The following is a 15,948-nucleotide window of genomic DNA, read 5'->3' as shown; positions in this document are numbered from 1 at the left end:
CACAGCCCCGTCCTCCAGGGCATGAAGCATGCCCTTTAATTTTCTCAAAAATCGACACTGCGCCTTATAATCCAGTGCACCTTATGTATGAATTCTGGTTGTGCTTACTGACCTTAAACCGATTTTATGTGTTACACTGCGCTCAAAAATCTGTCAAAATTTTTTTAGTACGACTTTGATAAGCTCCAAAAGTCGCACCGCTTGATGGATTGTCGGAGCATTACGGCTACCATAGTCAGGAGCCTCGCGGAGTAATCTGGATCCAAAACTCTGCTGCAGGTCCCAAAGTCAAACGAACACTGCAGCATCACTGAGAGTTAAAAACTGTCCATATTCTTTCATCTTTAATAAAGAGATCAGTGTTGCTGTGTTACCAGGTGTAACAATTAAGTTTAACATCCAGGCATCCATGACAACAGAATTTATTAAATTTAACAGAGTTAGCAGCTGTGAGAGAATTCAACATTAATGAATCAATAATACGGAAGTGGAGGAAGCAAGAAGAATGAGTTGAGTAAAGTTTGACTTATCTGACTGTTTTGTTTCGCTTAATGTGCCTTATAATCCGGTGCACCTTATGGTCCGAAAGATACGGTAAATTGTATTCCTGTCTGTCAGAGTTAGAATTCAATATTTTTGTTGTCTGGCTGCTCATAGTCACCTTAGTCACTTACATCATTTCTAAACATGTTTTACCAAACTTGTACTGCACTGCTGCTCTGGTTCTTTCATCCACTCTTTTTTTCATCTTGTCCAGTTTCTGGACCTTCTCTGTGTCTCCTTCCTCCTTCATCTTCTCAATCAGGAAGTCCAAGTGGACAATAGTGGACGCTGAATCAGCTTTCAGAGCGATCTGCTCCAGTCTGACAACATGTTGGTAGGACTCGTCCAGGAACTCTGACTTCTCTGCTGTCAGTTGGTTCATTTCCTTTTCAAGATTTTCCAAAAGACTCAACTTTTTCTCACTTTCTGATTTATTCTCATCATACTTCGCTTTCATTTCTTCCACAGTCTTCTGAACTTTCCTTGTTTTAGGAATATAGATCCACTTTTCTTTCACATGATCTGATGCAGGACACTTGTTGGTACAAACAGTGCAACAGCCTCCTTCCATGACCTCACAGTGTTCAGGTTTCCAGGCCATTGTGCATCCAGGATAGTGACAGGTCTCCTCACATTGAGTACAGCAGACGGCTCCTTGATAAAAAAGAAACCACCGCATCCCTCCATCAATGGGTTCTTTATCCTTGTAGACCTCATCAAATTCTACAGTGAACTCTTGATTCTTCTTCATCTTTTTTTCATGTTTCTTCAGAGCTTCTTGAATCTGTCTGATTTCTGTCTGTTTCAGTTCAGCCAGTTCGATTCTGTCTTTCAGGTTTTGGATGCAGGCTGTCAGTCTCATTCGCTCATTCAGCACTTTAACTGTTTTCTTCATATTTTGAGATTTAGAGCTTTCCAGAAAGGTTATGAATTGCTTCATTCCCTTCTCTGTTACTTGCCATGCAAACTTCAAACTATGCTCTTCTTCCTCTGTTCTCTCTTCATTCTGTCTGTTATTAAACAGGAAGTGAGCAGGCTGGTTTTTATCATTTTTGGCACATTTAATGTTTGCAACTTCAAGAGCCTGAAGAACATTTTCCGGTGTCCCACCATCTGAGTGTGTGATGAGAGATACAATATTTTCCTCCACTTCTTTTCCAAACAGTGACATCATTGCATCAAAGATGTACATCAGTCGGTCCTTCAGTCGATTAACTTTCGCCTTCATCACCAGACCCACTGCATGAACTTCATGAACTCCATCCTCTGATCGAAACAAGTCAAATAATCTTAGAATGATTTTGTCATCTCGTTCAGTCCCTCTTGTGTCTCCAAATCCAGGAGTATCGATGATGGTCAGAGAGTAGGGCAGAGTTTCATCTGTAAAACCAAAGATCTCGTACACGATCACATCTGATGTCTGACTGCCTGCCTGATTATTCTCCTCCTCCTCTACAATCTGAAACCAGACTTCATCCTCCCACTTCACTCCCATGGCGTAGTTGAGCAGAGCGTTAATCGTAGTAGATTTTCCAGCTCCTGTTTCTCCCAAAAGTAAGATGGTTTTATTTGTCTTGTTTGGATTTTTTTCACCAACAGTCATTCTTGTCAGAGTTCCAAACTCCTGTTTCTTTGTTCTCAGGTGGTAGACAGCAGGAGATCCTAATTGGATTACATTATCTTTAGAGATGATGTCTTTGTATTTGGCTGAAATGTTTCTGCAGAATCAGAGAAGCACAGCTCAAAATACGTTTAAACCGTATGATTAGATTGGTTTTGATGTTTTCTAGTTTAAATTTTTTTAAAGTATACACACAAAAGTCTAATGGCTTTATGGTCCTGTTAAGTCATTAAACAGCTCGAGGAAATTTTAATTTGATTAAAACATAGCAGTAACAAAAAGGGAGCAGATAAAAAATACTAAACTCATCACTTTTAGGTAAATAAAGGTAACTGGTCATTATATGATGAAAAAAAGTGAAACACAGCTCAAAATACACTATATACTGCCAAAGGTATTTACTCACTCATCCAAATCACTGAATTCAGGTGTTCCAATCACTTCCATTTACACAGGTGTATAAAATCATGCACCTAAGCATCCAGACTGCTTCTACAAATGTTTGTCACAGAATGGCTCGCTCTGAGGAGCTCAGTAAATTCCAGCATGGTACCATGATAGAATGCCACCTGTCCAGTTGTGAAATTTCCTCATTGCTAAATATTCCACAGTCAGCTGTAAGTGGGATTATAACAAAGTGGAAACAACTGGGAACGACAGAAACTCAGCCGTGAAGTGGTGGGCCACTTAAAATCACAGAGAGGGGTCAGCGGATGCTGGGGTACATTGTGTACATAGTGACCAACTTTCTGCAGAGTCAATAGCTGCAGACCAAGCACAATGCAAAACATTGCATACACTGGTGTAAAGCATGCCTAGAGCATTGGAGATGCGTTCTTTGACGTGATGAATCATACCTCTTGGTCAGTAATCTGATAATCAAGTCTAGGTTTGGCAATTGCCAGGACTATGGTACTTGTCTGTCTGTGCCAAGTTCAAAGTTTTGGGGAGAGGGGGATTATGATGTGGGTTTGTTTTCAGTAATTGGGCTCACCTGCTTAGTTCCAGTGAAAGGAACGCCTAATGCTTCAGCATACAGAGACATTTTGGAAAATTTCATGTTCCCAATTTTCTAGGAACAGTTTGGGATGGCCCCTTCCTGCTGACCTCACAAATGTGCTTCTGGGAGAATGGTCAAAATCCCCTAAACCTGTGGAAAGCCTTCCCACAAGTGCTTAGGCTTATACAGCCGCAAAGAGTAGGGGTAACATCATATTGAACTCTGTGGATTAAGAATAGATGGCACTCAAGTTCATATGCATGTGAAGGCAGATAAGCAAACACTTTTGGCAGTGTAGTGTATTTTTAAACCTAAAAACATGAACAAGAAAAGCAGCACTGATTTTAGTAACTCTTTAGCTGCTTTAAAAATGAAACCCTGATTTGATACCGTATTGTGCTGTTTGAAGGAAGCTCTGGTAGCTCTTCATGTGAAAAATTTTATTACATGTTACTTAGTGTTGATGCCATAAATCAATGAAAAACCAAATATTAACATGACAGCTTCAGTCATTTGGTTAGCCTTTACTGGCTGTCTTATGTGAAATATGTTTAAGGGTTTTTTTTTCATCCAGCTGAATTTTTAATACAAGTGGATTTTTTTTTTTTCATTTAACAAAGACAACACCATGGCTTCTGTGTTTTACTATGTGTTTTGTCACACATACTGGCTAGACCTATTAATCAAGCTAACAGACCTGTTCATTCCTACGGGAATCATAAAAATCATATTTTTATTCTGAGAGAAAACTGTTGAAAGGTGAGGGCACTGCTTAGATGACAAAGACGGTTCATCAAATAACAGAAATGTTGTTGTTACTCACGTCCCAGAGTGGTCTTGTCCAAAGGGTGATGTCTCTTCAGTTCCTGAATAATATTAAAACAGAATTAATGAACCTTAAACAATTCACTTGTCACCTTTAATTAAAAGTTTTTCATTTGAAATATTTGAACACAAATATTTCACATTTTGTGTATTTAGCACAGCTGAATCTATTCGAGTTGTTGAAAAGTCAGTCTGTTTTTTGACACACACTGATCTGGCTGTTTACCAAAATGATTCCAAAATTTAAGGAAGCTGTGACACGACGATGTCCTAAAATGTTTTTTTGTGTTCATCTGAGTAGGGGTTATGGTGTTTTTCACCTGTGCAGCTCTGAGATAAAGAAAAGTCTTGCATTGAGTCCATGCTCTGTCTTCTTTGTTGATGTAAGGCCTTTTTCAGAAAGGTGGACGTGTGCAGAAACTTTCCTCAGCAGAATCTCACTTGTTGGTCTGAAATCTGTAGCAGTCTGCTGTCATTAACAACACAAACTGATCAGAAGATTCTGTAAGACAAAAATCATTGGAAACTTTCACTGAGTCATTGTTGTCGCTAACATTTTTTCATTTATTTATTTAGTTAGTTTAGAGAAGAAAAGGTAGATATCATTCAAACCCAGTGTTTCTATTCAGTCATCCACATTTGTTGATGGTTGTTCATCAGATCCTGTGTTCCAATTACTCAGGTAGTGCTGGATGTCAGTTTAAAAATCACCTCCCTGTCTTCTTGTGGTATTGCCAACCACACATTTTATCTTCTAGTCTTGTTTTCTACTTAACAAATACTCAAGGAAACAGCAGAAAAGCTGCAGCCAGACGAGAGATCACAGAAAGTATGAGACTCTGTACCTTTAAAAATGATCTTGTAGATCATTTGTAAGAGGACATTTGTCAATACTTACATGTTAAAATTAAGGGACCTGCTGTAACAGGTTTTTAGATTTCCTCGTCATTATTATAATCTAGTAATAATTATGATCTCCTATTATACACAGCACAGAAAACTGTTAACAGAAAATTCAGTTCATGCACTGAAACGTATTCGCACTTGGGTTACTCATAGCATACTGGCAAGTCCACCTCTATGGGCTCAAATTGTGGTCATAAATATTTTGTGCTTGTAAATCAAATGCGTAGTTGTGAACTGAGTTTTGTGACCTTGTAAACCAAAATATGTGAAAATTTTATGTTTGTGCATCTAGAGATGAGAATTTGTGAGTGTGTGTGTGTGTGTGTGTGTGTGTGTGTGTGTGTGTGTGTTTGTAAAAATCTATTTACATAAGTTACAAAATTTTTTTTGTTAAGGTCTGTTTACAGATACAAAGCAAAAAGCTACGTGTAAAACTCTGCACTCAGTTTCCCTGGCTGTGTGTGAGTTTCAACTTACAAGTACAAATTTTGACCCAGTTTTTCTTGTCAATTACAAATTTAGCAATCTAATCAGAGGACAGATGGCTTTGGCTGTCGAAGGGGTGCTTTACTGAGCTTCAGGTCCTGGAAGGGTAAATGCCCTTTCACGTGCCAGCGTTTTCCTTCATCACCACGTAAAGCAGTGGTGAAGTAAAACATTCTGCGCTGGCCTGAGTGCGGTGATTTTTTTTTTGTCACAGGTTCCCATGCTTATACAGGGACCTCCATAGCCTTTTCAACGGGTCTGTGGACCTTTGGGGGGAAGGCAGTGTTGTAGAAATGACACACTCTTCACTAGCTCGGTAAAGCACCCCTCCGACAGCCAAACCCATCTTTTCTCAGGCCACCCGAGAGATATAATTTCTCCAGTGTGTCCTGGGTCTGCCCCATGGCCTCCTCCCGGTGGGACAAGCCCAGAACACCTCACCTCACGCTACCTTCTCCCATCACTCTGAACAAGACCCCAAGATACTTAAACTCCTCCACTTGGGGCAAGAACTTGTCCCCGACATGGAGTGGGCACTCCGCCACTTTCTGGCTGAGAACTATGGTCTCAGATTTGGAGGTGCTGATCCTCATTCTTGCCGCTTCACACTCGGCTGCGAACCATTCCAGTGCAAGCTGGAGGCCATCACCCAATGAAGCCAACAGAACCACATCATCCACAAAAAGCAGAGATGAGATTCTGAGACCACCTAACTGAAACCCTTCCGCCAATTAAATTGCTGACTATGCGGAACAAGCTCTTTCAACGGTTGTATAAGGATTGAATGGCCCATAGCAATGGCCCAGACACCCCATGCTCCCACAGTACCTCCCACAGGACACCGCGAGGGACACGGTCGAATGCCTTCTCCAAGTCCACAAAACACATGTAGACTGGTTGGGCAAACTCCTATGCGCCTTCAACTATCCTTGAGAGGATAAAGAGCTGGTCCAGTGTTCCACGACCAGGACCCTGGCATAGACTTTCCTCATTTCATTGTTTTACTTTACGCTACCTGTTCTGACTTGTCTCCCCAATTTGATGTTTGTGTAACGGTTGGAAAAGATCTAATTTCGCTGCAGGCAACCTCAAGTGACAAATAAAGGCTTCATTCATTCATTTAACTTTTCATTCTTCTTCTTTTCTTCTTCGTGTTTCTTCAGATCTTCTTGAATCAGTTTGATTACATTCTGTTTCATTTCAGCCAGTTTGATTCTTTCTTCCAGATTTTGGATCCAGGCTGTCAGTCTGCTGCATTCATTTAACACTTAAACAATTTTCTTCAGTTTTTGAGGTCAGATCCTTTCAGAAAGGTTGTGAATTGACTCATTCCTCCTGTTACTCTTCATGCTGCCTCCAAAATAGAGTTGTTTCCCTCTGTTCTAAGTATATTGTGTTGGTTATCAAACAGAAAGTGAGCAGGCTCATTCTTTTCATTTTTGAAAAATTTAGTGTTTGTAGCTTCAAAAACTTTAAGAGCATTTACTGGTGTTATGCCATCTGAGTGTGTGATGAAAGCTACAATATTTTTCTCCACTTCTTTTCCAAACAGAGACATCACTGAATCAAAGACATACTTCATTCGGTCACTCAGTCGATTATCGCTCGCTTTCTTCACCAGACCCACTGCATGAACTCTATGGAATCCATAGTCTGACCCAAACAAGTCAAATAAAGTTTGTCTGATTATGTCATCTGTGGCGGGCATGGTCTGTGATGTCGCTGCAGGTGAGATGGACGCATCTGCGTGGCATTTGCAATCACGCCCGCTGACATAAAAAGCTGTTCTTGCCTGTGGTTGTGGTTGTTGTTGGTGATGTGTACAGCTGGCAGGTGGAGAGCTGCAGGCATTAAGGTTGTAGCAGCAAACGTGTAAATAGTGTGTGGAATAAAGATGCTCTTCACAGTTATCACAGTAATCATAGTTGTGACAGTTGATTCAAGGTATCACAGTTTGGCCGTCGTTATCTTATTTTAGTTAGTTGCCGTTCCTTTTTCGCCTTTGCTTTTGTTTTGTTACTCTTGCCATCAGCCCAAATAAAGGCTCGCTTTTGTTTAAGATTCAGTTCCTCTCACTAGTGTCTGAATTTAGGTCCTTTTCACAAACACACTGCCGTACTCCGCCGTGAGAAAACAACCTGACCCAGCGGACGTTTCTAGAGAGGAAGGTCTCACTCACCTCTTGAGCCTGTAGATGCGTGTTTCTGATGTCTCGGACACATGGACAAGGTCAGTGGGATTAGGTACCATGTAGGCTATTTTTTCGCGGCAGTCTAGAGCTGTTACAGATCCTCTTGGCTTAGGAGCTCGTCCTGAGTCTGGTCCAGGCCAGAGAGATGCTCCAAGCCTGGGAGGTGACCTCGCTTTTTTGGCAACGATGTGGGCGGATGATGAGGAGTTCACTGCCACGTCACCCTCGGCTCCAGGGGTGTCCACATTCCTCGCAACCACTTAAAGGAGGAAGCGGCATCCACGCCGCCAACGCACGTTGCCACTGTCCGAGTCAGCGACATCTTCGGAGCACCTCCAGCTGCTGAGTAGTGCAGCATCGCTGACTGTAATTCAGAGGCAGTAATTCATGGACTTGAGTGTGAAAAAAACTATCAACGCTTCTGAAGTAGAGACTCGTTTCTTTCGTTCAGCAAATTCTATGTCTACCCAGTGTCTCACATTGTTAAAGACTGTTTCACAGGACGCCAGCAAGGAGGCTGCGCTCTCCATCCCTCTAGCTAAAGATTTTGAAAATATTAATCATGAGCCCACATTTAGTGTTAAAGATATTAATATAACTTCTGACGCTGGGCATGTTGACTTTGGAGAGAACACACTCCCATAACATGGCTGTAAAGTTAACCCTTCCAAATCACCCACAGACTATTTATTTCTTGGCACCAAGCCAAGTGATGAAGTGTTAGATTCTGTATTCATGAACAATCAGGCTGAAAGAGACTCGAATGACATGGACTGTGTTTGTGAATCTGAACATTCAAGACAAACCATATTGAATGAACTGGCTTCCTCTGAGACTTTTACTGTGTGTGAGGGCCCATTAAAGAGGGTGTTACCGGTGGCTAACGCTGCCCTTTCTGAGACAGTTTTTCTTGCCCATGTGCCAAGTAAAGAATGCAATGGTTGTGCTCCTGAGTCTCTAGAGGAAGTTATGTCTGTTGATTTCGATCCTAATAAAGATTTATATGTACCTGAGTTGATCCGTCGCCAAGTCACACACTCAGTTGATGGACTGACTGGGGTGTGTGCTTTGGAGCCTGACATCAGTGACTGTTTTTTCTCTCCTCCAGGCCTCCCTGAAATCATGGTGATTAAGTGTAGTTCAGAAATAGCAATTCATGGATTAAAGTGTGTAAAGACTGTGTTTGAATTGACTAGCGGTCATGTTATGCCTGCTGTTCCTGTGCTCCATGGACTGAAAACTGAAAATGCTGACCATGAATTCACTTTGATGGTTAAAGATAAAAATATGAATTCAGATTATGGTAACCTGGACTCAAACTCAAAGTCTGAATTCTATTTCCCCCAGAATAATAAGCGTTATGATTTTGAATTGTTTAGCTCCAGCACGGCCACCTCAGGAGATTAAGGCTGAGATCAGGGGACCCAGTTCTGCAGTTAACGAACATGTGTTGTCCCTCTAAGAGTTAACTTGGCATCTTTCTCCTCTAATTCTGTTAAGTTATAACAACATAAGGTTTTGAGTGGGAGCAATGATGTGACCACTAGCTGACAGCCTGAACCGCCACCTGTATAAGCTAATTGTTCAGCACTGCTTTAACTGTGCCACTTTCTCTACAAAGTCCTGTTGATGTCTCTAAGTTTACAGACTGCTTCAAGTGGGAGTTCAGGCTCTGACAAGTTTGCTTATCCTCCACATTACTGCCACATTAATGAGTTGTACTTAATGATATGCACACCTGAGTGTTCAGTGTGCGCCCAGGAACCAAACCATGAATGTTTAAATCATGTTTTTGCTGACAATTTTGTAATCAATGTTTCTCGTGTGACTGTACTGGCCTCTTTGGAGTTTAGAAAACTCACAGTTTGGGACTGAATGGACTGTGATTGGCTTTTCTGTGACCAAGGGACAGGACTTTCTGGTTTAGTGCCAGCTAAGACTGCCTGCATCAGTCCTGAGGTTAGTTAACTGTCTCCCCTGTCACCCACTTCTGGGTGCCTAGAGACTGTTAGTTTTTGGACTGATTGCTCTGGGATTGCAGGGGAGGTTGTGCAACAGCTTAAAGTATCTCCTGGAGGTTCGGGAGAACCCAGCCAGCTGTTACGTGTACCAGCTGGAGGCTCAGCCAGGCTCACCCAGCATCCTGCTCTGTCACCTGAAGGATCAGCTGAACCCACACAGCCATCACCTCTCTCTGCTCGAGCTCCGGAGAGCCCTCACAGCCACCTGGATTTTCCACGGCAGCTGGAGGCTCAGCCGAGCTAATCCAGCATCCTGCCAAGTCGACTAAGGCTCCACCACTTGCCATTACCATGCTGTCGTCCGGAGGATTTTAACATTCAGATACAGCGTGATCACTCCAACCTCTTTACTACAGGTTTTCTCAACATCATGGATTCTTTACATTTTGCCCAACATGTGCCCGGCCCCACACATATCAAAGGACACACACTGGACCTCGTTTTTACTTTAGATTTAAATATTGATTCTATTTGTTCTGAAGACATTTTTATTTCTGATCATGTTTGTATTCTTTTTAACTTCTCTTTTAATATCCCTCTGTCTCCTGATCACAGTGGGGTTAGAAAAAATTCCCAAATTCTTCCTTACATTTTTAATTTAGTCTTATTTCCTGTGGCAGGGGTGTGGCCTCCGGCCTCGTGCAGTGGAGGGGCAGTACAGTGAGCTCTCAGGGCAGCGTCGAGGTGTCAGAGGAGACAGGTGTGTGCTGGGACTAATGACTCTCTTTCCTTCTATATATAGCAGGGGTAGGCAACCTTTTTGATGACGAGTGCCATCTAAAATGTCCTCAGAAGTCAATGTGCCATATAATTGCATTAGCAATAAACTTAATAATGCTCTATATTAACAGTTGCTGCACTGAGCGGACAGCTCTTGAAGCATTTGAAGTGTCAGAATGTGGAAATTTCAACATCGCTTGAAAAAACTGACAGCTAGCAACGTCCCTCTCACCAGTAGGCTAAGTTATTTTTAGCCAATTACAAGTTGAATCTGGTAGTTGGGGTTGTTAGCTAAAATACCGTCATTAAGAAGCGGCAGAACTTTGCGATGTGCACCGCTGGTCCGCCATTTATTTTTAATGCACCTTCTCAGATTAACTCACTGCGTGTCGTGTTCAGGGCTGGACTGGGACAAAAAAAAAAATCGGCCCGGCATTTTGACTAGAGACCGCCCACCAGGTATTATAGGAAAAGCCATAAAGCCTTTGAATGAAAATAACGCTGTTGTGACAGTGATGTACACTGTCTTGTTGGTATATGTATGATTTCTATACATTTTACATCGGATAAAAACTGGTTGTAAGATTCAGATAATTATTTAATAAAAGCCAGACATTTTCAATGAGAATAAGAAAGAAAAGTATTTCTTTGTGCCCCCCTTTCCCTGTTAATGCCCTACCTGGCCCCTGGCAAAACTTTGCTAGACCCGCCCCTGCACAGTTACCAGCTGTCAGCTACATAGAAACAGATCCTGGTGTTATTTGTCTCTCAGAAACAGTTCATAACTTCCCTTCAACTCATTCATGTCACCTAAAAGGTAAACCTGTTTCTCCATCACCTGATCAGCTCTGATGATTCAGTAAGGACATCTCCTCCTCATGATTGAATGAGAGAAGAAGAGACAGCTGCAGCGTAAAGACGCAGAATAACTCCAGCTTTGTGTCTCTTTTCATTCTAGCTGAAGTACCGGACAAACTGCGTTCCTTTCCAGCTCAATACTAAACGCGTAATATTTTCTCTCAATACGGGACGATTCAGTTTTTTAAGGGGCGGTTGGCAACTCTACTAACTAACCTTATAAATAAAATAAAGTTCACTATCTGCGTGCTAGCTAGTACGCAGTACGAGTTATTGTAACTGACTGTAAAAACTCAGCACACCGAAAATAAACTACACCTTAACTTGGTTTATTTCTGACCCAGATAGACTGGAGGTCATAACTTCTTACCTGAAGTTCAGTTCACCTGACACTTGGACCAACTGAGTTATTTTTACACATCTGCCAGCATCTGGCCAATCCACCATCTTTCATTGTTTATACCGTTACAAAAGAAAAAAAAAAATCATCGGCCCATAAAAATGAAAAATCACCATCGGCCCACTGGGCAAATGCCTGGTATGTCCAATGGTCAGTCCAGCTATGGTCGTGTCATCAGTTAACCCTTCGCGTCCCAGCTGTGGCACACGTGCCCAGGGTTGCCGACCCCTCGACTAAAGTCATCTCACTTTGGTAATATAAATATAATATGGCCAATATTAAAGTTAGTATTATATTAATCATTATTAGTTATTACAGCAGTGAATTTGAACTCTGTGTCAAATACTGAGCTTCAGTAAAGATTCAAGTTGCAGTTATTTATAATTTCTATCACCTTCACTCAAAGACAAGTATCTTTGATAGTGTATATATAGATGTATTATATATAGGAGACAAATATTGTTCGTTTAATTTGTTGGCATTATTACATTTGACTCAGTGCTTACATAGATGTGTAAAAAGCAAATGTACGAGCTGTGATAACTGTTTCTGATAGAATGAAGAGTAGACTGATATATTAAATATTCCTTTATTGGGTGAGAAAATCAGACCATGTCATAACTGCTTTAAGTCATACAGAATAGATATCAGAGCCTTAAACAGGCTGACTTCTGCTAAATGGGTCAAACTGGGCAGAAAGTATACAAACACATAACATCCTTATAGAATATGATGTAACACTATAGATCAACTTACCTCAGAATATATAAAGCATATAAACAATTACAGCAATATGATGCAACAAACACAGCAGTGCTACTAATCCAAAATACTCAAAGCTTCATAGAACTGAAACAAACATTTATTTTTAGCTCCATTCTGCTGCTGATACATACTTTAGATTTCTGAATATTAAACTTGTTGCTGCCTTTCATAGTGTGTAACTTGAAGGCCCTGAGTACTTTCTCCCACACTGAAAACACTGGGATGATAACATTATTTGAACATTCCCTAATAAGACTGATTCAGGACAGACAATTAGTTATGTTAAACTTTCCTAGCAGTCCTTCACAAACAGGGAACAGTCTGTCTATTCTCTCCATCTGTCAGCTGCTGCTGGCTCTTCCTCCTCCTCTTCCTCACACACTGCTGAGTTTGTCCTGGTGGATCATCAGGGGTGCAAAGCCTCACAGATGATGTGCAGCAGTGGGTCCCTCAGTCTGTCCTCACTTGCACACTTGCAGTTGTCACACATGGAAATCAAATGTGTGATAAGCTGCAGGATTCAAACACAAGTGTAACTTATAAATACATGTTCATACTTTTATTACACAATCAGAGAGAAAGAAACAGAGAGAGAGTGCAGGACAGACAGACAGGTGACAGTCTCAGGTGTATACACTGCTACAAAACAGCACAAGAGAAGGAGGATTTAGTGTTTGTGTTATTACGAGTGCTAAACAAGAAGAGTTCCCAGATGGTACAGTGGACACATGTGTGACTCCTGTGATTAAAGCATCTTTCTTTCAGCTTAACGAGTGAACCGTCAGCTCGTTCAAACACACGTTAAAGTCCGTTTGGCTCGACACCACCGAACAGAGGCAGCAATATAACATAGCTAACATTAACAGTGCAGTGACTCCTGCTTGTGCCGTGATATTCAGGACTGCAAACCGAGCAGCATCACTGACTTTCAGCTTGTTGTGTTTGTGGATATATGACTGACTTTAATTATCCATAAAATCATCACATTCTCTGTAAGATTAAGGTCAGCTATTGAACGGCGTATTTTAAAGTAAAGGCTTTAAAACCAAGTTAGTACAAACATCACTAATGTCACATAACTTTGCCGACATGTGACCAACAGTAATGTTTTAATGTTCTTCATTATTAAACATTTGCACATAAATAAGTGACATCATATTCAGTACTTACTTTTGAAAGTTTACTCTTCAGAAGTTCCGCTTCAGCCATCCGCCGCTTTTTTTCGGCAAAATTATCCACACCCACCGGCGCACTATGAATTGTGGGATATATGGGACCACGAAGTCTACACCGGACCACACTTCAAATTTGGGGAAATCGACGGCGCATTTGGAGTACACTTCGGATTGGGACAGCCGTCGTCGCGTCGCTGTGACATAATAGGTCTCAAAATGCGTACTCCGAAGCGTGTGGTCGCTGGATTGGGACACAGCCCAAGTGTCTGCCATCTATAATCCAGTTTTGAGATCCCTTCCCAGACGCCTTAATGCCCACTCACATCCTGGGCCACCTGACCTCAGGAAATCACATGATAGGGTGGGGCTAGGGTTTCACAATGAGCTCACCGAAACCTTCGCTGATTGTGACCCACACCCGTTTTCACACCTTGGCTCGTGTGATTAGGTAGAGGAGCATTAGGGGGTCCTTTGTCCCTCTTGGGGGAATCCTTCCACAGGGCTTAAATCTGGGACTCTCCATCATTTGACTCTAGAACTGAAGAAGCTTATCAGATGAGAGGTGAAACGTCTTCAAGCAACTTAAAGAAGTCCAGATGCTTTTCTTTCCAAGCTGTTTAGACGCTGGAGAGAATAATGGCCCGATTTTATTGGGTGGGTATCTGCGCAAACGTGCACCGATGGTGCGTGTCATGCCCAGAATGTCAGCTGTTTAACCAGCCGGCCATTACAAAAGCATCAAGATGTCTGAGTTTCTGTTACTTCCTGTTCTCAAACACTTCCTCCATCTGTATACGCACGGTTTCTAACGGTTTTGCTGTGTTGGCGCAGATGAAACTCACACCCTGTACAGATGAATACATCTGTGATGAAACTATCTTCAGTCTCTGAAAACACTTCAGGAAAAAGATTTTTAAAAATGAAATACTTTAAAAGCATTGTTAATGCTTAGTTTCACTTTCGCTTCACCACGAGCTCCAAACAGAGTTTATCTGAACATCAGAGTCTTCCTTTCTCCTTTAGCTCTCTGTCTCTCCAGCCTCTCTCTCCTACCTGCTACAATTACTGTGACATCACGAGCTAATTCTCACCTGTTGGTCTGCACAAGCTGAGAGTCTGAGCAGCTTCGACGAGTCACTCTTTAAAATGTCGGTGCAGTTGAGATTTCCTCACTCAGTCCCACCCTGAACTTTGTTGGGTTTTTTTGTTTGTTTTTTTTAATGTGGACCAATCAGAGTCACAGAAGTACTCCTGAAGAACAAACATGACAGGTTAGTTTATCTGCTCATAAACATCACAAGCTATGACATCAGGGATGTCAAACTGATTTTACATGGTAAAGAAATGTTGTAGTGAATGAAAGATATCTGTCAGCACTACTATAAGAAATAAATATTTTAAAGTAGAGAAAAGCTTCTGGCAGCTCATATCTCAGACTGTCCTCTGATTTTAAAACAGGAAGTTTTTGTTCATTCATAGAAAGTCTTCTGTTTGGATCCACAGTAAGAACAAAGAAACAATGTAAAATAATGGATTTTCTATTATAGATGGTGGGTTAGGGTTAGGGTGTCTGTATCAGTAGGAAAACCTAAGAACATACAGTTAAAAGTCCAGAGCCATCCAGCCACATACATATTAGCCAACAGGACACCAACAAGGATCAGGAGGGTCTATCATGTGACTTCAGGCCAGTCACTGGCAAAGGATTGTGTCCAGCCATGTTTGAAGAAAGGGCAACTTAAATTGGTCCCACTTAGACTACATCCACATGCTCACAAGTATTTCTTAAAATAAGGACTGTTCATTATAAAAAATAACCCCATCCACTGTTAACAACATGCTGAAGCAACAGGTGGCGATATAACCCTAACCATACAAAAAATGCTGGCCAATCAGAACAGACATAAAAGAGAGCTAAAGCTCCACACTCTTGGCACTGCAAAACAAAATCTCCTTATTACTGGTTCAAATGTGAGCCCAGAATCTGAATTTCTGAAACCTGATCTACACCCACAGAGATTTTGAAGCTCCATTTTCAGTGATGTAAACGTGGTTTACAAATGCACCTTTATTTTTATTTGTTGTTTTGACTGTGTTTTTGTATGGAATATGCAGTGGGAATGTAAAGGAGACAGTAGTGACAGTTTTGCCTGGGTTGATTGTGTGTCGATTAGGGGTGGGTTTTGATTATCGATTTATCGATTAAAATCGATTCTTGCTTAGATAACATGATATCGATTCGTTAAAATCCTGAATCGATTTTTTAATATAAATTTATTTTGCCCGAAATGCCAGAATCTCAGGTTAAACCTCACAAAATTTCAACAACCACCAAACAGCTAAAATGGTAAATGAGAGCAGGTACACTGATTCTGCACAAAGATGTAAACACAAAGTGCGGACCCGCCGACGGATCAGAATCAGTGAGATGTCGCCT

At 41.4% G+C, this 15,948-nt stretch overlaps 1 protein-coding gene across 3 annotated transcripts; it reads right to left on the bottom strand.

Moving 5' to 3' along the window:
- Nucleotides 1-467: 467 nt before the first annotated feature.
- On the bottom strand, nt 468-14,680 carry LOC120441192. 3 transcript variants are annotated; one of them, XM_039615314.1, is made up of 5 exons: nt 14,603-14,670; nt 8,582-8,686; nt 4,310-4,491; nt 3,988-4,030; nt 468-2,261 (listed from the first exon to the last, which is right to left on the bottom strand). In XM_039615314.1, exons 3-5 carry the CDS (start codon nt 4,350-4,352, stop codon nt 671-673), a joined length of 1,677 nt encoding a protein of 558 aa, XP_039471248.1. In that variant the 5' UTR covers nt 4,353-4,491; nt 8,582-8,686; nt 14,603-14,670; the 3' UTR covers nt 468-670. The 3 variants fall into 3 exon arrangements, with proteins under 3 accessions (XP_039471248.1, XP_039471247.1, XP_039471249.1); XM_039615313.1 differs by lacking the exon at nt 8,582-8,686 and having other exon boundaries at nt 14,603-14,680; XM_039615315.1 differs by lacking the exons at nt 8,582-8,686; nt 14,603-14,670 and adding an exon at nt 7,561-7,621.
- Between the last annotated feature and the right edge of the window lie 1,268 nt (nt 14,681-15,948).

The sequence above is a fragment of the Oreochromis aureus genome, linkage group 7 (genome assembly GCF_013358895.1).
Source record: "Oreochromis aureus strain Israel breed Guangdong linkage group 7, ZZ_aureus, whole genome shotgun sequence".
Taxonomy (NCBI): Eukaryota; Metazoa; Chordata; class Actinopteri; order Cichliformes; family Cichlidae; genus Oreochromis; species Oreochromis aureus.
The sequence above is the reverse complement of the archived record's forward strand: the minus strand, read 5'-3'. Positions and strand labels throughout refer to the sequence as shown.

Coding starts and splice junctions, on each gene's coding strand:
- LOC120441192 (XM_039615313.1), bottom strand. CDS start 4,352: ATGGACTCAATGCAAGACTTTTCTTTATCTCAGAGCTGCACAG. Junction 4,031..4,309: donor TTTATCTCAGAGCTGCACAG/GTGAAAAACACC, acceptor AATATTATTCAG/GAACTGAAGAGACATCACCC. Junction 2,262..3,987: donor GGACAAGACCACTCTGGGAC/GTGAGTAACAAC, acceptor CTGATTCTGCAG/AAACATTTCAGCCAAATACA.